General features: G+C 50.6%; 1 protein-coding gene across 1 annotated transcript in view; it reads right to left on the reverse strand.

Moving 5' to 3' along the window:
- The window catches only part of LOC146830524 (E3 ubiquitin-protein ligase TRIM39-like), a 165880-nt gene that overhangs the window by 52473 nt on the left and 89419 nt on the right, over nucleotides 1-23988 (reverse strand). Inside the window, exons 4-5 of the mRNA XM_085604727.1 lie at nucleotides 22643-22665; nucleotides 18363-18505 (exon numbers count right to left, since the gene is read on the reverse strand). Coding sequence (XP_085460853.1) covers nucleotides 18363-18505; nucleotides 22643-22665 — 166 coding nt within the window. The remainder of the gene's footprint in view (nucleotides 1-18362; nucleotides 18506-22642; nucleotides 22666-23988) is intronic.

Below are 23988 nucleotides of genomic sequence, written 5' to 3' on the forward strand. Positions count from 1 at the left end.
TCTGAGCTGAGTGACATAAAGCCACACGCAGGGCTTCTCTCTGTAACGCCCGAGGATACATCTAGGTGCTGCATTGCTGCTTCCTCCCTTGCACCACCCACTGATGTGAAGGGCTGCATAATATAAGCCCAATCTGAGCTGAGTGACATAAAGCCACACGCAGGGCTTCTCTCTGCATTGCCTGAGGATACATCTAGGTGCTGCATTGCTGCTTCCTCCCCTGCACCATCCACTGATGTGAAGGGCTGCCCAATATAAGCCCAATCTGAGCTGAGTGACAAAGCCACACGCAGGGCTTCTCTCTGCAACGCCTTAGGATACATCTAGGGGCTGCATTGCTGCTTGCTCCCCTGCACCACCCACTGATGTGAAGGGCTGCATAATATAAGCCCAATCTGAGCTGAGTGACATAAAGCCACACGCAGGGCTTCTCTCTGCAACGCCCGAGGATACATCTAGGTGCTGCATTGCTGCTTCCCAGCACCACCCACTGATGTGAAGGGCGGCATAATATAAGCCCAATCTGAGCTGAGTGACATAAAGCCACACGCAGGGCTTCTCTCTGCAATGCCCGAGGATACATCTAGGTGCTGCATTGCTGCTTCCTCCCTTGCACCACCCACTGATGTGAAGGGCTGCATAATATAAACCCAATCTGAGCTGAGTGACAAAAAGCCACACGCAGGGCTTCTCTCTGCAACGCCCGAGGATATATCTAGGTGCTGCATTGCTGCTTCCTCCCCTGCACCACCCACTGATGTGAAGGGCTGCCCAATATAAGCCCAATCTGAGCCGAGTGACATAAAGCCACACGCAGGGCTTCTCTCTGCAACGCCTGAGGATACATCTAGGTGCTGCATTGCTGCTTGCTCCGCTGCACCACTCACTGATGTGAAGGGCTGCATAATATAAGCCCAATCTGAGCTGAGTGACATAAAACCACACGCAGGGCTTCTCTCTGCAACGCCTGAGGATACATCTAGGTGCTGCATTGATGCTTGCTCCCCTGCACCACCCACTGATGTGAAGGGCTGCATAATATAAGCCCAATCTGAGCTGAGTGACATAAAGCCACACGCAGGGCTTCTCTCTGCAACGCCTGAGGATACATCTAGGTGCTGCATCGCTGCTTCCTCCCCTGCACCACCCACTGATGTGAAGGGCTGCATAATATAAGCCCAATCTGAGCTGAGTGACAAAGCCAGATGCAGGGCTTCTCTCTGCAACGCCTGAGGATACATCTAGGTGCTGCATTGCTGCTTCCTCCCTTGCACCACCCACTGATGTGAAGGGCTGCATAATATAAGCCCAATCTGAGCTGAGTGACATAAAACCACACGCAGGGATTCTGTCTGCAACGCCCGAGGATACATCTAGGTGCTGCATTGCTGTTTGCTCCCTTGCACCACCCACTGATGTGAAGGGCTGCATAATATAAGCCCAATCTGAGCTGAGTGACAAAGCCCCATGCAGGGCTTCTCTCTGCAACGCCTGAGGATACATCTAGGTGCTGCATTGCTGCTTCCTCCCTTGCACCACCCACTGATGTGAAGGGCTGCATAATATAAGCCCAATCCGAGCTGAGTGACATAAAGCCACACGCAGGGCTTCTCTCTGCAACGCCCGAGGATACATCCAGGTGCTGCATTGCTGCTTCCCTGCACCACCCACTGATGTGAAGGGCTGCATAATATAAGCCCAATCTGAGCGGAGTGACATAAAGCCACATGCAGGGCTTCTCTCTGCAACGCCTAAGGATACATCTAGGTCCTGCATTGCTGCTTCCTCCCTTATGTGAAGGGCTGCATAATATAAGCCCAATCTGAGCTGAGTGACATAAAGCCACACGCAGGGCTTTATGTACCACCCACTGATGTGAAGGGCTGCCCAATATAAGCCCAATCTGAGCTGAGTGACATAAAGCCACACGCAGGGCTTCTCTCTGCAACGCCTGAGGATACATCTAGGTGCTGCATTGCTGCTTCCCTGCACCACCCACTGATGTGAAGGGCTGCATAATATAAGCCCAATCTGAGCTGAGTGACAAAGCCACATGCAGGGCTTCTCTCTGCAACGCCCGAGGATACATCTAGGTGCTGCATTGCTGCTTCCTCCCCTGCACCACCCACTGATGTGAAGGGCTGCATAATATAAGCCCAATCTGAGCTGAATGACATAAAGCCACACGCAGGGCTTCTCTCTGCATTGCCTGAGGATACATCTAGGTGCTGCATTGCTGCTTCCTCCCCTGCACCATCCACTGATGTGAAGGGCTGCCCAATATAAGCCCAATCTGAGCTGAGTGACAAAGCCACACGCAGGGCTTCTCTCTGCAACGCCTTAGGATACATCTAGGGGCTGCATTGCTGCTTGCTCCCCTGCACCACCCACTGATGTGAAGGGCTGCATAATATAAACCTAATCTGAGCTGAGTGACATAAAGCCACACGCAGGGCTTCTCTCTGCAACGCCCGAGGATACATCTAGGTGCTGCTTCCTCCCTTGCACCACCCACTGATGTGAAGGGCTGCATAATATAAGCCCAATCTGAGCTGAGTGACAAAGCCACACGCAGGGCTTCTCTCTGCAACGCCTGAGGATACATCTAGGTGCTGCATTGCTGCCTCCTCCCTTGCACCACCCACTGATGTGAAGGGCTGCATAATATAAGCCCAATATGAGCTGAGTGACATAAAGCCACACGCAGGGCTTCTCTCTGCAACGTCTGAGGATACATCTAGGTCCTGCATTGCTGCTTCCTCCCTTGCACCATTAAACTGATGTGAAGGGCTGCCCAATATAAGCCCAATTTGACCTGAGTGACATAAAGCCACACGCAGTGCTTCTGTCTGCAACGCCCGAGGATACATCTAGGTGCTGCATTGCTGCTTCCTCCCCTGCACCACACACTGATGTGAAGGGCTGCATAATATAAGCCCAATCTGAGCTGAGTGACATAAAGCCACACGCAGGGCTTCTCTCTGCATTGCCTGAGGATACATCTAGGTGCTGCATTGCTGCTTCCTCCCCTGCACCATCCACTGATGTGAAGGGCTGCCCAATATAAGCCCAATCTGAGCTGAGTGACATAGCCACACGCAGGGCTTCTCTCTGCAACGCCTTAGGATACATCTAGGGGCTGCATTGCTGCTTGCTCCCCTGCCGCACCCACTGATGTGAAGGGCTGCATAATATAAGCCTAATCTGAGCTGAGTGACATAAAGCCACAAGCAGGGCTTCTCTCTGCAACGCCCGAGGATACATCTAGGTGCTGCATTGCTGCTTCCCAGCACCACCCACTGATGTGAAGGGCGGCATAATATAAGCCCAATCTGAGCTGAGTGACATAAAGCCACACGCACGGCTTCTCTCTGCAACGCCCGAGGATACATCTAGGTGCTGCATTGCTGCTTCCTCCCTTGCACCACCCACTGATGTGAAGGGCTGCATAATATAAGCCCAATCTGAGCTAAGTGACATAAAGCCACACGCAGGGCTTCTCTCTGCAACGCCCGAGGATACATCTGGGTGCTGCATTGCTGCTTCCTCCCCTGCACCACCCACTGATGTGAAGGGCTGCCCAATATAAGCTCAATCCGAGCCGAGTGACATAAAGCCACACGCAGGGCTTCTCTCTGCAACGCCCGAGGATACATCTAGGTGCTGCATTGCTGCTTGCTCCCCTGCACCACCCACTGATGTGAAGGGCTGCATAATATAAGCCCAATCTGAGCTGAGTGACAAAGCCACATGCAGGGCTTCCCTCTGCAACGTCAGAGGATACATCTAGGTGCTGCATTGCTGCTTCCTCCCTTGCACCACCCACTGATGTGAAGGGCTGCCCAATATAAGCCCAATCTGAGCTGAGTGACAAAGCCACACGCAGGGCTTCTCTCTGCAATGCCTGAGGATACATCTAGGTGCTGCATTGCTGTCTCCTCCCTTGCACCACCCACTGATGTGAAGGGCTGCATAATATAAGCCCAATATGAGCTGCGTGACATAAAGCCACACGCAGGGCTTCTCTCTGCAACGTCTGAGGATACATCTAGGTCCTGCATTGCTGCTTCCTCCCTTGCACCACCAACTGATGTGAAGGGCTGCCCAATATAAGCCCAATCTGAGCTGAGTGACATAAAGCCACACACAGTGCTTCTGTCTGCAATGCCCGAGGATACATCTAGGTGCTGCATTGCTGCTTCCTCCCCTGCACCACCCACTGATGTGAAGGGCTGCATAATATAAGCCCAATCTGAGCTGAGTGACATAAAGCCACACGCAGGGCTTCTCTCTGTAACGCCCGAGGATACATCTAGGTGCTGCATTGCTGCTTCCTCCCTTGCACCACCCACTGATGTGAAGGGCTGCATAATATAAGCCCAATCTGAGCTGAGTGACATAAAGCCACACGCAGGGCTTCTCTCTGCATTGCCTGAGGATACATCTAGGTGCTGCATTGCTGCTTCCTCCCCTGCACCATCCACTGATGTGAAGGGCTGCCCAATATAAGCCCAATCTGAGCTGAGTGACTGTTAGACCCGGCCTCATAACATGGCTCTACTGGTCCCCACACCACCTAACCTGGTGCCGGCAGCCCCAATCCCCCGGCCCCACCAAGCCTTTCCACCAGAACACACGCACTCGACCCGGACATCCTCGTCCATGGCCTCTCTCCTTTCGGCCACCCCGGGCCCGCGTGCCCACTTCATGCACCAAGATGGCCGCCCAGCCCCAGCGCGACCCGGGCCTAGAGGCGCCACTCCGGCTGGAGGACATCACGCTTCCAGGGGTTGAGAGAGGGAGGAGCAGTTTCTATCGCACCTCTGAACTCCCCTGGGACGATGGGTTTCGATCGGCCCTCCGGCCTCCCTGAAGGCTGGCTCCACGCCTGCTGGGTGTCTGGGACTCCTCCCGACCCGGCCCTGAAAGGATCAAAAGACAATGGCAGGAAACCCCGACAAGCGACCCCCAGGTGACAAGACCCCTGCCTGCACAGACTCCGGACATCAAAGAGGGGTCGACCTATAACAAGGGGTGCTCTGGGACTGTCCGGCAGATTCGACGCTGGAACAACGAGAGCCTGCTGACGCGGTCGCGGCTCCTGGAACTTAGAACCACCTGAGCCCTGCTGAGTGACTCGCGGCTCCCTGAAGATCGTAAGACCTCCGAACTGTACCTGAGCCCTGCTGAGTGACTCGCGGCTCCCTGAAGATCGTAAGACCTCCGAACTGTACCTGAGCCCTGCTGAGTGACTCGCGGCTCCCTGAAGATCGTAAGACCTCCGAACTGTACCTGAGCCCTGCTGAGTGACTCGCGGCTCCCTGAAGATCGTAAGACCTCCGAACTTGTACTTGAGCCTGCTGAGTGACTCGCGGCTCCCTGAAGATCGTAAGACCTCCGAACTTGTACCTGAGCCCGCTGAGTGACTCGCGGCTTCCACAGACTCCACTGGTCCCGCCGGACCCCACGACAACCAGCCTACCCCCCAGCTCGAGGATTGTGAGCTGTGCGCCGGGTACATCCTTACCTTGAACCTTTGTGCCAAAGACTGTCCCGCTACCCCCTATCCCTTCCGCGACTTATTGAGCCCGCGCTCTCCTTGTACATATTTGCAGTGCTAACCTGTTTGATAAAGATTGGTTCCTGAGAACGCACGGTGTGGTGTTTCTGTGTCGTGTGGTGCCCGAAGTACGATCCTCGATACGAGACTTCTCCTCCTGAGGAGTCTCCCGCCAGTGCCCGGCTACGATACTTGAGGGTGGGTCTCAGGGTAGTCAGGACCCCCTTTCCGGGCTCCTCTGAGGTCGCCGTCTAACATTGGTGGCAAGCGACGGGATTCGGGCCCATCACCGAGAGATCGTACTGTGAACGACGGACGCACTACCAACAAAGATGGCAGAAGGAAACACCATGATCCCCGCAGAAATCAACGCCAACAGGGTGTTCCAGGTGGAACAACTAGAAGAATACACACACAAAGAACTAAAGCAATTCTGCAAAGAACTTAGAATCGCTACCACCGGTCTCAACACCAAGGAAGATTTGCAGAAAGCACTGAAAGCCTGGGTGGATACCGGGGCCTCCCGCCCGGAAGACACGGGGGAACGCCCCGACGAGGCCGAACCCCCCCAAGGCGAAAGCAGCAGCAATCAGGTGCGAAGCATCGTACCAGACGGGGGCCTATCCCCGGAGGAACTCGCGGACAGAGAGAGAAGCCGCAATCACGAACTCGAGTTAGCTAAACTCAAAATCGAAGGCGAATTAAAGTTAGCAGAGAAAAAGCTAGCAGTAGAGCAAATGCGTGTGCAAGGCGAGCTAGAAGAGAAGAAGCTCCAACGGGAACACGAAGGAAAGAAGCTCCAACTGGAGCATGAACGCAGCTTGAAGGAAATTGAGCTCAAGGCCAGAAGTGAGGAAGGGAGGCCCCCGGGAAACCGAGAGGCGACCTCCCCAGCGGAGCAGAAGGTCCACATCCCCAAGGATGTGGTCAAGGAATATTATAAAAACGATGACATTCAGCAATGGTTCAGGGCCTACGAGGTCGCCATGACCTCCCATCGGGTCCCGCAGAAGGACTGGGGGGCAGGGTTGTGGGGACGGTTTCTGAGCGAAGGAAGAGACACCCTGCTCGACCTACCCCTCTCTCTGCAGACCTCCTACAGCCACATGAAAGAGGCTCTACTCACAAGGTACGGTCTCACCCCCGAGATGTACCGTCAGCAATTCCGGGACTGCAGGAAAATCCCGGGCACCACCTGGGTGGAATATGTAAACTTTTTTAGTCGGGCCTTCGATGGGTGGGTCAAGGGCAGCAAAGTCACCACCCTTGAGGAACTCACCGACCTCCTATTGTGGGAACACCTGGCTGCGAACTGCTTTGTGGAACTACGCCAGCATCTGCTTGACAGCAAACTCACTGATCCCAGGAAGCTGGCGGTGGAAGCAGACCGCTGGACCAACACCCGGGTCACCCGGGGCATGGTAGGAGAATACCCCCGAGCCAGTCAGGGACCACCCCGCCAGAGAGGAGGGGGGAACCAGGGAGGCCAGAGAGAGTCCCAGCCTAGTCCCCCGAAGACCCAATCTCCACCTTTCCCAGCGCCCCCCCCACCAGTAACCGGACCCCCCGGGAGACGGGGACACAGGGTAACCGTCACTTGTTTCCGTTGCCAGAAGCCCGGGCACTACGCCAATGACCCAGAATGCCCCATGGCCACCCAAAACACCCCTGCAAGACAGATAGCCAACGTAGCTCTGGGGGAGGAGGTTGAGGAAACCGGGGAGTGGGAACCCGCAGCCATGGCCCTAGTATCCCTGGGAGATAGGGAGATGGTCCCTGGTAGCCTCCTGCCCTCCAACACGAAGAAATACGGGCAGCTCGTTAAGATCAATGGCCACCAAATAGAGGCCCTGCGGGACACCGGGGCCAGCATCACCGGTGTCCTCAGGCACTTAGTCCCCGAGGAGCAGATCCTCCCCAACGTCTTTTGCCCAGTCATTTCCGCCGATAATAGAGAGAGTATGTGTCAGGTAGCTCTGGTGCCGTTTGAGTGGGGTGGAGTGATAGGTAAACTGAGGGTTGCCGTAAGAACCTCCCAGCCGGTCGACTGCCTCCTAGGGAACGACCTGGAGAGTTCTCCCTGGAAGCACGTCGAACGCAAGGCCCACCTAGAGATGATGGGGCTCCCCGAGTGGGTGTGCGCCACCACCCGATCTATGTCAGCCCGACTCACCCCCCTGGGAGAAGTCGAAGAAGCCCCGACCGAAGAAGTCAGAGCAGTAACCCCCGAGGGTCCTCCCGTCCCCCCATCGGAGGGGCCCGTCGCCAGCGACGAGCCCTCCCTGTCCGACACCGCCCCGGTCCCTGAGTTAGGCGATCTACCCGAGTTGGCCCAATGGCGCCACGAGGGTGGGCCCACCCGGGAGGAGTTGAGCCGGGAGCAAGCCACCTGTCCTTCCCTGGTCGGACTGCGGCGCCAGGCCGAGGGCCAAGCCGCAGGCGACCAAACTGGCACGCACCGAATTTATTGGGAGAATAGCATTTTGTATAGTGAGCAGAAGTCGGTGGAGCTGGGATCCGGACGGGTGCTGGTGGTACCCCTCCGCTTCCGAGACTTCCTCCTGGGCTTAGCCCACGACGTCCCCCTTGCCGGCCACCTGGGTCAAGACAAGACCTACAGCCGTCTCGTGACCCATTTTTACTGGCCTAAGATGAGAGCAGCCGTAGAAGCCCACTGCAAGTCCTGTCCCACGTGCCAAGCTAGCGGGAAGAGTGGGGGGAAGCGCAAGGCTCCCCTCCAACCCTCCCCGGTCGTCAGTACCCCCTTTGAACGAGTCGGGATCGACATCGTGGGGCCCCTGGACCCCCCCACCTCCCAAGGTCACCGTTTCATCCTGGTCCTGGTGGATCACGCCACCCGATACCCTGAGGCGATCCCCCTACGCACCGTCACAGCCCCCGTAGTGGGCCGGGCCCTGATGGGGATCTTTTCCCGGGTAGGGTTCCCCCGCGAGGTCGTGAGCGATCGCGGCACTAATTTTATCTCGAGGTACATGACGTCCCTGTGGCAACAATGTGGAGTGTCCCACAAATTCACTACCCCGTACCATCCCCAAGGGAACGGCCTAGTAGAGAGGTTTAACCGGACTCTGAAAGGGATGATCACTGGCCTAGAAGAGCCCCTCCGGCGTAAGTGGGACGTCCTGCTCCCCTGCCTCTTGTTCGCTTACCGAGAGGTCCCCCAGAAGTCCCTAGGGTTCAGCCCGTTTGAGTTGCTCTATGGACACCCCGTCCGAGGTCCCCTCAGCTTGGTTAAGGAGGGGTGGGAGGCGGCACCCCAGACCACCCCACGAGATGTGTTCCACTATGTTCTGACCCTCCGGAACCAGACCAGGAAGTTCCGAGCACTGGCCGAGGCCAACCTAGAGACAAGCCAAGAAGAGATGAAGCGCTGGTACGACCAGAATGCCACTCTGGTCGAGTTCCAGCCGGGCCAACAAGTATGGGTCATGGCTCCCGTGAAGCCAGGCGCCCTCCAGGACAGGTGGACCGGGCCCTACAAAGTGATTGAGCGGAAGAGTCCAGTCACATACTTGGTGGACGTCCAGTCGCCTCGGGATCCCCTCCGGGTCCTTCACGTGAACCGCCTCAAGCCTCACTTCGTGCGGACAGAACTAAGCCTCCTGCTGGCCACCGATGACGGGGCCGAAGATGAGTCCGATCCCCTCCCGGACCTCCTGTGTGTCAAGGAGCAGGATGGCTCCGTGGAGGGAGTGAACCTCTCCCCAGCTCTCACTGCCCAGCAACAAGAGGACTGCCGCCAGCTACTAGGACAATTTGCCGACCTCTTCTCCCTGATCCCCCGAGTCACCGACTGGTGTGTCCATGACGTGGACACCGGGGACAGGCCGCCGGTGAGACACCGAGCCTACCGGGTCCCCGACCGGGTCCGGTCCTGCGTTCAAGCTGAAGTCTCGAAGATGTTGACCATGGGAGTGGATCGAGCCATCTGACAGTCCCTGGGCCAGCCCCGTGGTCCTGGTCCCGAAGGCAGCGGCCCCCGGTGTCGCCCCCGAGCTCCGGTTCTGTGTGGACTACCGGGGGCTCAATGACGTCACCCGAGCCGATGCCCACCCCATTCCACGAGCCGACGAGCTCATTGACCGACTCGGGGCAGCACGGTTCCTCAGCACCTTCGACCTCACCTGCGGATACTGGCAGATTGCGCTCACCGAGGGGGCCAAGGAGCGGTCTGCCTTCTCCACCCCAGATGGGCATTACCGCTTCCGCGTAATGCCCTTCGGAATGAAAAATGCCCCGGCCACCTTCCAGCGACTGGTGAATAGAGTCCTGGCCGGGCTAGAACAGTTCAGCGCGGCCTATCTGGACGACATCGCCGTTTTCAGTTCCGGATGGAGTGAGCACCTCCAGCACCTCCGGAGGGTGCTAACCGCCCTGCGCCAGGCAGGCCTGACAGTAAAAGCCAGCAAGTGCCAAATTAGGCAAGGATCAGTAGTCTACCTGGGGCACCAGGTCGGGAGTGGCCAGGTCGCCCCTCTACAACCAAAGATCGACGCCATCATGGCCTGGGAACCCCCCACCACCCAAACGGAGGTCCGAGCCTTTCTGGGCCTCACTGGCTACTACCGCAGATTCATCAAGGGGTATGGCAGCCTTGTCGGCCCCCTCACAGAACTCACATCCAAAAAACAGCCAAAAAAGGTTCAGTGGACAACCGCCTGCCAGGAGGCGTTCGATGCCCTAAAGAAGGCCATGTGCACGGCCCCCGTCCTCCAGGCTCCCGACTACTCCAAGGAGTTTGTAGTCCAGACCGATGCCTCCGAGCATGGCATTGGGGCCGTCCTGTCCCAGATGAATGACCAAGGCCTGGACCAGCCTGTCGCCTTCCTCAGTCGGCGGCTGTTGCCCAGAGAACAGCGATGGAGTACCATTGAGCGCGAAGCCTTTGCCGTGGTCTGGGCACTCAAGAAACTACGCCCTTACCTGTTCGGCACACATTTCAAAGTCCAAACCGACCATCGGCCCTTGCGATGGCTCATGCAGATGCGGGGAGAAAACCCCAAGCTACTGCGGTGGTCAATCTCCCTTCAGGGGATGGATTTCACCGTGGAACACCGCCCTGGGACGGACCACGCCAACGCCGATGGCCTCTCCCGGTTCTTCCGCCTCAGCGAAGAGAACCCCCCAAGATGATGGGCAGTTCTCTCTGGCTTTCAGCTGGGGGGGACGCGTGTTGGACCCGGCCTCATAACATGGCTCTACTGGTCCCCACACCACCTAACCTGGTGCCGGCAGCCCAAATCCCCCGGCCCCACCAAGCCTTTCCACCAGAACACACGCACTCGACCCGGACATCCTCGTCCATGGCCTCTCTCCTTTCGGCCACCCCGGGCCCGCGTGCCCACTTCATGCACCAAGATGGCCGCCCGGCCCCAGCGCGACCCGGGCCTAGAGGCGCCACTCCGGCTGGAGGACATCACGCTTCCAGGGGTTGAGAGAGGGAGGAGCAGTTTCTATCGCACCTCTGAACTCCCCTGGGACGATGGGTTTCGATCGGCCCTCCGGCCTCCCTGAAGGCTGGCTCCACGCCTGCTGGGTGTCTGGGACTCCTCCCGACCCGGCCCTGAAAGGATCAAAAGACAATGGCAGGAAACCCCGACAAGCGACCCCCAGGTGACAAGACCCCTGCCTGCACAGACTCCGGACATCAAAGAGGGGTCGACCTATAACAAGGGGTGCTCTGGGACAGTCCGGCAGATTCGACGCTGGAACAACGAGAGCCTGCTGACGCGGTCGCGGCTCCTGGAACTTAGAACCACCTGAGCCCTGCTGAGTGACTCGCGGCTCCCTGAAGATCGTAAGACCTCCGAACTGTACCTGAGCCCTGCTGAGTGACTCGCGGCTCCCTGAAGATCGTAAGACCTCCGAACTGTACCTGAGCCCTGCTGAGTGACTCGCGGCTCCCTGAAGATCGTAAGACCTCCGAACTGTACCTGAGCCCTGCTGAGTGACTCGCGGCTCCCTGAAGATCGTAAGACCTCCGAACTTGTACTTGAGCCTGCTGAGTGACTCGCGGCTCCCTGAAGATCGTAAGACCTCCGAACTTGTACCTGAGCCCGCTGAGTGACTCGCGGCTTCCACAGACTCCACTGGTCCCGCCGGACCCCACGACAACCAGCCTACCCCCCAGCTCGAGGATTGTGAGCTGTGCGCCGGGTACATCCTTACCTTGAACCTTTGTGCCAAAGACTGTCCCGCTACCCCCTATCCCTTCCGCGACTTATTGAGCCCGCGCTCTCCTTGTACATATTTGCAGTGCTAACCTGTTTGATAAAGATTGGTTCCTGAGAACGCACGGTGTGGTGTTTCTGTGTCGTGTGGTGCCCGAAGTACGATCCTCGATACGAGACTTCTCCTCCTGAGGAGTCTCCCGCCAGTGCCCGGCTACGATACTTGAGGGTGGGTCTCAGGGTAGTCAGGACCCCCTTTCCGGGCTCCTCTGAGGTCGCCGTCTAACAGTGACAAAGCCACACGCAGGGCTTCTCTCTGCAACGCCCGAGGATACATCTAGGGGCTGCATTGCTGCTTGCTCCCCTGCACCACCCACTGATGTGAAGGGCTGCATAATATAAGCCCAATCTGAGCTGAGTGACATAAAGCCACACGCAGGGCTTCTCTCTGCAACGCCCGAGGATACATCTAGGTGCTGCATTGCTGCTTCCCAGCACCACCCACTGATGTGAAGGGCGGCATAATATAAGCCCAATCTGAGCTGAGTGACATAAAGCCACACGCAGGGCTTCTCTCTGCAATGCCCGAGGATACATCTAGGTGCTGCATTGCTGCTTCCTCCCTTGCACCACCCACTGATGTGAAGGGCTGCATAATATAAACCCAATCTGAGCTGAGTGACAAAAAGCCACACGCAGGGCTTCTCTCTGCAACGCCCGAGGATACATCTAGGTGCTGCATTGCTGCTTCCTCCCCTGCACCACCCACTGATGTGAAGGGCTGCCAAATATAAGCCCAATCTGAGCCGAGTGACATAAAGCCACACGCAGGGCTTCTCTCTGCAACGCCTGAGGATACATCTAGGTGCTGCATTGCTGCTTGCTCCGCTGCACCACTCACTGATGTGAAGGGCTGCATAATATAAGCCCAATCTGAGCTGAGTGACATAAAACCACACGCAGGGCTTCTCTCTGCAACGCCTGAGGATACATCTAGGTGCTGCATTGCTGCTTCCTCCCCTGCACCACCCACTGATGTGAAGGGCTGCCAAATATAAGCCCAATCTGAGCCGAGTGACATAAAGCCACACGCAGGGCTTCTCTCTGCAACGCCTGAGGATACATCTAGGTGCTGCATTGCTGCTTGCTCCGCTGCACCACTCACTGATGTGAAGGGCTGCATAATATAAGTCCAATCTGAGCTGAGTGACATAAAACCACACGCAGGGCTTCTCTCTGCAACGCCTGAGGATACATCTAGGTGCTGCATTGCTGCTTGCTCCCCTGCACCACCCACTGATGTGAAGGGCTGCATAATATAAGCCCAATCTGAGCTGAGTGACATAAAGCCACACGCAGGGCTTCTCTCTGCAACGCCTGAGGATACATCTAGGTGCTGCATCGCTGCTTCCTCCCCTGCACCACTCACTGATGTGAAGGGCTGCATAATATAAGCCCAATCTGAGCTGAGTGACATAAAGCCACACGCAGGGCTTCTCTCTGCAACGCCTGAGGATACATCTAGGTGCTGCATCGCTGCTTCCTCCCCTCCACCACCCACTGATGTGAAGGGCTGCATAATATAAGCCCAATCTGAGCTGAGTGACAAAGCCAGATGCAGGGCTTCTCTCTGCAACGCCTGAGGATACATCTAGGTGCTGCATTGCTGCTTCCTCCCTTGCACCACCCACTGATGTGAAGGGCTGCATAATATAAGCCCAATCTGAGCTGAGTGACATAAAACCACACGCAGGGCTTCTGTCTGCAACGCCCGAGGATACATCTAGGTGCTGCATTGCTGTTTGCTCCCTTGCACCACCCACTGATGTGAAGGGCTGCATAATATAAGCCCAATCTGAGCTGAGTGACAAAGCCACATGCAGGGCTTCTCTCTGCAACGCCTGAGGTTACATCTAGGTGCTGCATTGCTGCTTCCTCCCTTGCACCACCCACTGATGTGAAGGGCTGCATAATATAAGCCCAATCCGAGCTGAGTGACATAAAGCCACACGCAGGGCTTCTCTCTGCAACGCCCGAGGATACATCCAGGTGCTGCATTGCTGCTTCCCTGCACCACCCACTGATGTGAAGGGCTGCATAATATAAGCCCAATCTGAGCGGAGTGACATAAAGCCACACGCAGGGCTTCTCTCTGCAACGCCTAAGGATACATCTAGGTCCTGCATTGCTGCTTCCTCCCTTATGTGAAGGGCTGCATAATATAAGCCCAATCTGAGCTGAGTGACAAAAGCCACACGCAGGGCTTTATGTACCACCCACTGATGTGAAGGGCTGCCCAATATAAGCCCAATCTGAGCTGAGTGACAAATCCACATGCAGGGCTTCTCTCTGCAACGCCTGAGGATACACCTAGGTGCTGCATTGCTGCTTCCTCCCCTGCACCATCCACTGATGTGAAGGGCTGCCCAATATAAGCCCAATCTGAGCTGAGTGACATAAAGCCACACGCAGGGCTTCTCTCTGCAACACCTGAGGATACAGCTAGGTGCTGCATTGCTGCTTGCTCCCCTGCACCAATCACTGATGTGAAGGGCTGCCCAATATAAGCCCAATCTGAGCTGAGTGACATAAAGCCACACGCAGGGCTTCTCTCTGCAACGCCCGAGGATACATCTAGGTGCTGCATTGCTGCTTCCTCCCTTGCACCATCCACTGATGTGAAGGGCTGCCCAATATAAGCCCAATCTGAGCTGAGTGACATAAAGCCACACGCAGGGCTTCTCTCTGCAACGCCTTAGGATACATCTAGGGGCTGCATTGCTGCTTCCCTGCACCACCCACTGATGTGAAGGGCTGCATAATATAAGCCCAATCTGAGCTGAGTGACAAAGCCACATGCAGGGCTTCTCTCTGCAACGCCCGAGGATACATCTAGGTGCTGCATTGCTGCTTCCTCCCCTGCACCACCCACTGATGTGAAGGGCTGCATAATATAAGCCCAATCTGAGCTGAGTGACATAAAGCCACACGCAGGGCTTCTCTCTGCAACGCCTGAGGATACATCTAGGTTCTGTATTGCTGCTTGCTTCCCTGCACCACCCACTGACGTGAAGGGCTGCATAATATTAGCCCAATCTGAGCTGAGTGACATAAAGCCACAAGCAGGGCTTCTCTCTGCAACGCCCGAGGATACATCTAGGTGCTGCATTGATGCTTCTTCCCTTGCACCACCCACTGATGTGAAGGGCTGCATAATATAAGCCCAATCTGAGCTGAGTGACATAAAGCCACACGCAGGGCTTCTCTCTGCAACGCCCGAGGATACATCTAGGTGCTGCGTTGCTGCTTCCCTGCACCACCCACTGATGTGAAGGGCTGCATAATATAAGCCCAATCTGAGCTGAGTGACAAAGCCACATGCAGGGCGTCTCTCTGCAACGCCCGAGGATACATCTAGGTGCTGCATTGATGCTTCCCAGCACCACCCACTGATGTGAACGGCTGCAAAATATAAGCCCAACGTCATTGCATCTCTCCTGTACCTCAAGAGTGTGCCTGGCTGCTCAACCTTTACTACAAGCGAGGCTCAGGCCGAAAGACATTCATCATTACATTTCATATGCTGTCAGTCACATTCACAAAACAAGCATTGGTAAATGCACTAGATTTTGCCTATATGATTAATTATAAGCTGTTTTTTGTCGTAAGTTTTAGCTTGCTGAGTCGTTGTACAATATATGTTACAAAAAGTCTGTTCAACGGTTATGACTTGTTTATGTACAAAAGTGGCATAGTGCAGGTAAGTAATAGCGATATTTTGAAACATTAAATGAAAGACGGAAATAATAGATTGATGAAATAGCAGTATTATGTGTTTAGAGGAGTTCTGATAACATTTGGGCTCTCTGCCACTGCACCTGCTGCACATTCAACTCATGGTCCTAGTGCCTGCAAGACTGCATTTATTTGCCTGTTTAGTAGTAAAATATAGCAATATTTGCTGTTTAGAGGAGTTATGACAACCTTTGGCCCTGGTGTCACTGCACCTGCTGAACCATTCAAATTTTGACTCTACTGTTTGTAAGGTAACTGCACTTGTGACTGCCTATTTAGTATTTAATTATGGTAATATTTGGTGTTTTGAGGGGTTCCTAGAGACTTTGGGCCCCAGCGTCACTGCACCTGCAACACCATTGAAATCATGACCCTGGAGCCTGCAAGATAACTGCACTTGTGACTGCCCGTTTAGTAGTAAAATTTAGCAATATTCTGTGTTTAGTCGGGCACTTAGAACTTTTGGCCCTGGTGCCAATGCCATCCAAATCAAGGTCCTTTTAACTGCAAGGTATCTGCAATTGTGACTGCCTTTATGTAGTAAAATATGGCAATATTAGGTGTTTGGAGGTGTTCCACTGACCACTGAAGCTGCTGCACCATTCAAATAATGACCTTGTCTTCTGCAAGATAACTGCATTTGTGACTGCCTGTTTAGTGGTAAAATATAGTAATAATCGGTGTTTAGTAGCCTGCCTGGAGCTTTTGGTCCCGGTGCCTCTACAGGTGCTACACAATTGAAATCATGAACCTAGTGCTTGCTAGATAACTGCCTCTTTAGTTGTGAAATATAGAAATACTAGGTGTTTAGATGAGTTCTGACAACTTTTGGGCCCCGTGGCCCTGCACCTGCTGCACCATTCAAATAACGACCTTGTCGCCTGCAAGATATCTGCACTTGTGACTGCCTGTTTAGTGATAAAATATAACAATAATCAGTGTTTAGTGGGGTGCCTAGAGCTTCTGACCCAAGTGCCACTGCACTTGCTGCACTATTGAAATCATGGCCCTAGGGCCTGCTGGATAACTGCACTTATGATTGCTTGTTTAGAAGTAAAAGATAGCAATATCTGGTGTTTAGTGATGTTATGACAACTTTTGGCTCCGGTGTCACTGCACCTGGTCCACCATTCAGATCAAGACCTTTTTAACTGCAATTGTGACTGCCTGTATAGTAGTAAAATCGATCCGATAATGCTACTAAGTGCAAAGAAAGATACTGATGCATGAATAGGAAATGCCACAAATGTTCAAAACTTAATAAAAAAGCAAGCATTCCCGCATACTGTTACAAGCTGTCTGCGTTTTCCCTAGGAAGAGATCGTATCCTATGGTTTAACAGTCCCTGAAGTCTGGACAGTGGATGAGGCTTAAACCGTGTGAATAGCTTTAGTAGAAGGTAAGTATCATAAATGAGTGCAGCCAGGGAAGATAAGTATCCGTAAATAGTACGTGCTGTGTAGCCTTAATGTAAGAAAAACATTTTCATACACTAAAGCGGATTTGGATGAGTACTTTTGCCTTGTCAACTGATAAGAGAAGCCGCTTTTAAGATATATTAAATACAATATAACTCACACAAAACCTAAAAAACGATAATGGGGTTGCAAATTATGTGAGGTGGCGGAGCCCCGAAGTCCTACTCAAGAAACCCCTACTATGGTATTGGGAGAATTATGCATCCTTTCTATGACTAATATTAATTTTTATTATAGATTCCTGTCAATCAACTATGTTTTGCCGTAAGATGACAGCAGAGAGAGTTAAGTCAGTCACTGAACTATCTGTGCTCAAAAGGTCGCAAGTCAAATCACAGCACGCCCACTCTGCCGCTTTTCCTTACGATGCTGGTACTCTGAAGTTCAGAACAGTGGATAGATAAATAAACAGGTATTTTACAAATATTCAAAAATGCCTGCATGTTTTATAAAGTCATCTTTAATTACTGCATTCATTTTATTATCAGCATTTAAGGTCTTTCGTAGGTTGGGATTTAAGTGTCCATGGGGCATATGTATCAAGCCCTTTTCCAGTTCGCAGACAGGCCGATTCTCAGAATCGGCCCGTTTGCGAACGGGAAAAAGCCTTTTGGGATGTGTCATCCCAAAAGGCCCTCACAAAATAGGGAATCGCAAAATTTGCGATTCTCTGTTTTGCTAATGCATTTAAGGAATGGCAAATTGTGATTCCTTAAATGCAATGTAGGCAGCACCCAAGTTGTGAGATTTTGGCTTAAGAAATCGCAAATTACCACCAACTTCAGGTTGGTGGTAAATTGCGATTTCTTTGAAAAAAGGAACTTTTTTGCATTTTTCAAAGTGCCATGTGGCGCACATACATACCGGTAAGGCATGTATGTGCTCCACATATGCACACATGCACATTTCCGAGGTGCAACAGGGTGTCCTTTTGGAATCCTTGCACCCTTGAAATTGCATGCACAATTTGCGAGTGCACATTGGGTACTGGCAAATTGCGCATGCAATTCCCATTCATTCATTTGGGCCTCTTGGCCCATAGCAATGAATGGGAAGGGATTCCTTAATTGTGACCCATAATTTGCGAGTCGCATTTAAGGAATGCTAAGGAATCGCAAAATATTTGCCAATTTTTATTTAGATCTCGATTTGCGATTCCCAAATAGCGATTCTCAAAAAATCTCTATTTGAGAATCGCAAAACCATTCTTTGATACATCTGCCCCATCTAACAACACATTTGCTAACTAAATATATGGGTGAGATGACAAATATGGAGATTCAAAGTTTACTGGACATTTTCATAGTTAACACTAACGACAAGTTTGTGGTTTCTCACCCAATGATTCAATTATCTTCATCTGTAGGTCCACCTCTTCCTCCTCCTCCTGCTCTTCCTCTTCCTCTTTCTCTTCGCCTGACTCCTCTTTCTTCTCCGTTAAGGTATCACCATCAGTTTGCTGAGCTTTCATATTTTTATACCTTGGAAACAGACCAACAGAGATGCTATGAAATTCCCATCTGCTCAGACGGTAAGGGTAGGAGAAAATGTATGCATTGAGCCAGTAAAATATAAAGAAATATTAATTTAAAAAAAAGGAGCTATGCAGTGAGTAGGGAGTATTTACTCAGAGAAAAATGAAGACTGGAACACCAAGCCACAAAAAAAAAATGTATATAGTAGAAAACATTTTGAGCCAAAGGCCATAAAAGGACAAATACAGAACATAACACATACTCTTCACAGCAGATAAAAATGCACAGCATAAAAGTCACATAATAAAGTAGCAATAAAATATGAGAAGGTTGAGCACACAAAGTGCAATGAATAGGCAGAAGCAGGAAACAGTCAAAGTGCATAGTGATAATGCTTGGAAATCTCAAAGGGGATTCATTGCTCGAATTAGACTTCTATAATGAACGCCCATCACACCGCACCTCCGGCTCCTGTAATAAGTGACAGAAATAAAATAAAGGCTATCCTAACTAAATCAACCAAAATACACTTAAAATGACATAGAAAGTGGATTAAATGAGTACAACAATTAACAATTTAATTAAGTGCATTATAAAATGTGATCGTGCTGCATCAGGGTTCCCAAAAGGGGTTCTAGATCCGAGTTGGAGAAAGTTTAAAGCATATACATCAAGAAGCAAGCAAGTATCTACTAATAATAAACACTAGAATCCCAGAGGAATCAGGGGGTGATGATTCTCTTGGCAGTCCGGAATCTGTCTAGGCCCAGACTGAGACACAAAGTATGAATCCATTTGTGTCTAGAGCCGGCATAGTAAGGACAGAAAAAGGGGAAATGGTCAATGGCCTCAGATTTCTACTCACATAGTTTGCACTCAGCCGAGGAAGGACAGCCTAGAGGCCATTTCTTGGGAAAGGCTTTTAGAGGTAGGATGCCCAAATGTAATTTAATATAAAGAATTTTAGCAAGGGGAGGGGCAATCTCGTCAAGGAAAGCCTCAAATTTCGGAAATGGTTTATGGGAATTGGGAAGAAATAGATCCCAGATTAGTAGAGTAGTGCCACTGGACTATTGTAAAATCCCAGCCAGTTTTAACTAAAAGTACGTTTGAATTTGAATTAATAGACTCAGGGGAGGTGTAAATTGAATGGGACCAAACTTCGCAAACTATTCATTAAGGTGCAAGAACCCCATCATCTTATTCCCTGTTTCGAGATTCATGACTTCTAGAAGATCCCTTCTATATACATTCAATTTCCAATGGGACCAGAGCCTGACCCAGAGTAGAAGCAGTTTAAGGGCAGCAAGATGTTCAATACTTGTGTGGGTAGTATGCAGGATGTTGAATACTTTTATGGGTAGTATGCAGGATGTTCAATACTTTTATTGAGAGTATCAATAATTATGCGTATGGACGGTGCAGACTGGGTCATTTGAGCAGTAATTTAACTTCCTCTCCTTGACCTTTAACAAGTTAAGGTTGGCAGATCCCATAATTCAGCTCCATAGAGAGCTGCTGATTGAGCTTTGGTCCTATAAACGTTCAAGGCAGGAGAAAGTGTCTGAAATTTGGAGGATTTATGCATTTTCAAGATGCCAGCAGAAGTATGAGGGATGATCAAACTACTTTGAGGATCTGGGGGGACCACGAGAGGAAGTTAGTGATTCCAACCCCAAGAAAGATGAACGTTTGTACCGTCTGTAGTGCGGTAGTGCCTAAAGTGAATTTATACTTGAGATTCTTATGGGATCTGAAAACTAATAATGTAGTCTTTTGCAAGTTAATTTCAAGCCCCCAGATAGGTAGAAATCCTCAAATTTAGATAGGAGATTTTGTAAGCTGGACGTGATCCTAGAAATGAGAACAGTATCGTCTGGGAAGAGGAGCGCAGAGATATGGAGTCCGCTCAACTTCGGGCTGTCAATTTTCCAGGTGTTAAGATGGTCAACAACCCCGTAAATGAAACGAGAAAATAAGGAAGGCACTAGCACGCACCCCTGTCAAACGCTCCTACGTACAAGGATGGGCTATAAAGATGTATGTATGTATGTTTATGGTATTTCTATAGCACGATCAAAGCCAATAGGCAGGGGAGCGATGTACTTGGTCAAAGACCAGAATATTGTCAATGAGGAATAGGAGCATAGATAGGTTGTCCCAGATACTGGGTGCATATATGGAAACGGCTTTCTGCCTTGTGTTTTTTTTACACTTCTTAATCTGCAGTCTGATGGTGTCCTGCTGTGGTTGTGCCGAGAACCCCCATATATAATGACCTCCTCTGCAAGATAAGTGGGGTATTGGTGGTGATGATGGGATAAATAAGGATTATATGACCTCTGATTGCAAAGTAATGGAGAAGAAGTTCAACTAGGCCAATGGAATAAACAGAGGGATCTCCCAAAGGGAGGTGTTTGACTGGGAACCTATAGTGTCAAACGAAGACATGAGATGTAGCCAGAGAACTAGGCCCCACCCCCACACCCACGCTAGAAACCCAGGCATCATCTTGGACACCAGATCCATCACCTCGGCAGGCTTTCACAAACTCCGCATACTCTAAAAAAGAATCACATGGCTCCCTTCTGACAGCAGAAAGACTGTCACCCAGGCTCTTCTAACAAGCAGACTGGACTACGGCAATGCCCTCTACAACAGCATCTCCGCAAACCTGCTGCACAAGCTGAAAACCATCCAAAACGCTGCTGCCAGACTAGTACTCAACCTTACTCGCCTCACGCACATCACACCTCACCTCCGACAAATTAACTGGTTCCCAGTCTTGAAATGCAGCAAGTTCAAGATGCTCACCCATGCCTACAAGGCACTACACAACCTGTGTCCCACCTATCTCAACCACAGACTACACTTAAACCAACCAACCAACCAGGACCCTCCACTCAGCATCACTCGCCCTCACACACACCTTAGTATCAGCAGTGCGTTCTCTTGCTTGGCAGCCAAATGCTGAAATGACCTCGCTCAGCATATTAGGTTATCCACGTCTCTTACAGAGTTTCACAAGAAACTGGAAACTTAGCTTTTTAACTGAACCATCTTGCACAGCCGGCACCTACTCAGAGCCTGGATACCCACACGGGCAACAACTTCTCGCTCGACCAATCCACGTTACATTACATAACAAAGATGAGAATGGGACATGGAATGTATACGATGAGGAAAATCAAACTGTCACTTGTATTGTACACACTAACTAGGTTACTGAGTTATATAATAATATTATGTAAATGTGACTAAATTATATACCAATGCACTGAAAGTAAAACAGTTGAGAAAAAGTATGTTAGAAAACTAATATTATTGTAAATAACTTGTCATTATATAGCACATCATATTACGCTTCCACTTTTTCTAGGTGCTGTAAAAATTAGAATTATAAACTATTTCAACATCATTTAATTGCTCAGTACCAGAAGGAGGAAAGCCAGAGTCTGCACATCTTTAGAATCCTGCATGGTTCAGCAGCAATCATTCAACCCAGTAAGCCATACAATGAATACTAGCACACTGCTTTATAACATAAAATACGCAAATTAAGATAAAAAACTTTATCCATGAAGGGGATCTTACTGTAGATAAGAGAAAAACAGAAGAAACAGTTAAATAAAAAACAAAGGCAAAAGAAAGACTAGAACCGAAGAAAAAGAGGGGAGTATAATGGAAGGGCAAAATAAACAAAAGTAAAAATAAAAAAAGACAATATACACAATAAGCAGAAAAGTAAGATATAGGCCACTTTAAGAGAATGGAAATTAGTGCATGAAATTAAAGGAAAAAGAAAACTATGAAAAAATAAAGGAACATTATAAAATGAAAAGTAAACGAATTAAGGGGAAATACAAGGAAAAAAGAATATGAATAAGAAGATGGCAAAGACCATAAAAAAAACTATACAGCAGGGCAAAATTATAAAAAACAAAGAAAATATAAAGAAAAAATATGATCCTACATCTCCCCATAGAATCGCTTGTTTCTATGCTCCTCACACCCAACTAGAGCTATTGAAAAATGAGGTCACACAAGGGACAAAAACATGAAGAAGACTGCAGTGTGATAAAAGAAATTTTAATGACTCTTTAATTTTTTTATATGGTGAGCCGTCAAAAAAGGAAATCGTACCTGCTCAAAACGGTCTTCGCATCCTGGGGGGTGAAACACAAACAGATTACAATGTGACAATAAAGTTTATGTTCACAGAAAAATTAACATTTTTAAAAAGTTATTCACAAGTTGACTAATTACAAATAACTTAATATGTTAATATTGAACATACATTTCTATTACTGACCTTCACAGACTAAGTATCAAGCACAGATTTACTTTAACCCATGAATGCATTCAGTTAAATGGAGCTCTAACAAAAGTCATAAATGGTACTTTCCTGAAGAAAGGACTAGACCACATACATAAAGATAAGATGATTGTATGGGGCAGAGACATTTCTAAATGATGCATAATCAGTTTCTCAGCTTCTGCAGGACCTTTGGACTAAATATGGAGCAGAACATCTGTGAGATCCTGGTAACAGCAGAAAGGATCACTCAAGACAGGTTGTAGGTAGGAGTTGTAGTTTATTCCTTAGTAAGAAGATCCCATCCAGGTCCCAGCCACTGGATCCACCAACAGTCCCTCAGCTCATTCGAATCATCTTGAGGAAATCAATGCCACTGGTGGAGGGCAATATAGAGGAGGACTACCAGCAATGGGAAAACTGGATTGGCCAGTCGCTGGAGTCTTGTACTCCTCTAAAAAAAGAGGTCTAACCAAAACACCCAGCCTAGCAACACCCCATGGTACAATAATCTCCTGCTTACACTAAAGAAGCAATGCAAGACTAGAAAGGGACTGGAGAAAGGAGTACGATCAAGTACTAAAAGATAAATATAAAACCGCCATCCGATCCTACCACAAAGACCTAGAAACAGTGCAAGCAGATTTCCTTAAGGAAAAAAATCACCCAGTCTATGAACTCCCCTAAGGAACTCTTTAGAATAGTTAAAACCCTGACCTCACCCCGGGATGCTAATGAATCCATAAAGCCCACCAAAGATCGATGCACTGAAATAGCCTCCTTCTTTCACAAGAAAGTGTTAGATATCTATAGTCTCTTCCAGAAGCCCCCTCAGCCAATGCAGGAGAGGTATACATAGCCTGTGAACCGGCATCAGCCCCAAGTCTCTCACAATTCCCTCCACTAGAGGATGAGGCTATCCTCAAACTAATCAAGTCTACGAAATCAGGCTCCCCGCTCGACTCAGCACCCCTGCACGCCCTGCTCAAGGTGATGGAGACAATACTCCCTATACTAAGGAGAAACCTCAATAAATCTCCAGAGTCTGGCTCGGTCCCACAATTGTGGAAGCATGCTGTGACAAGACCTATCCTCAAAAAGCCCCATCTGGATCCTGAAACTTTCAGCAATTTGCGACCTATCTCGCTTCTTCCCCTTCTTAGCAAAATGTTGG

This window comes from Triturus cristatus, chromosome 5_1 (genome assembly GCF_964204655.1).
Source record: "Triturus cristatus chromosome 5_1, aTriCri1.1, whole genome shotgun sequence".
NCBI lineage: Eukaryota > Metazoa > Chordata > Amphibia > Caudata > Salamandridae > Triturus > Triturus cristatus.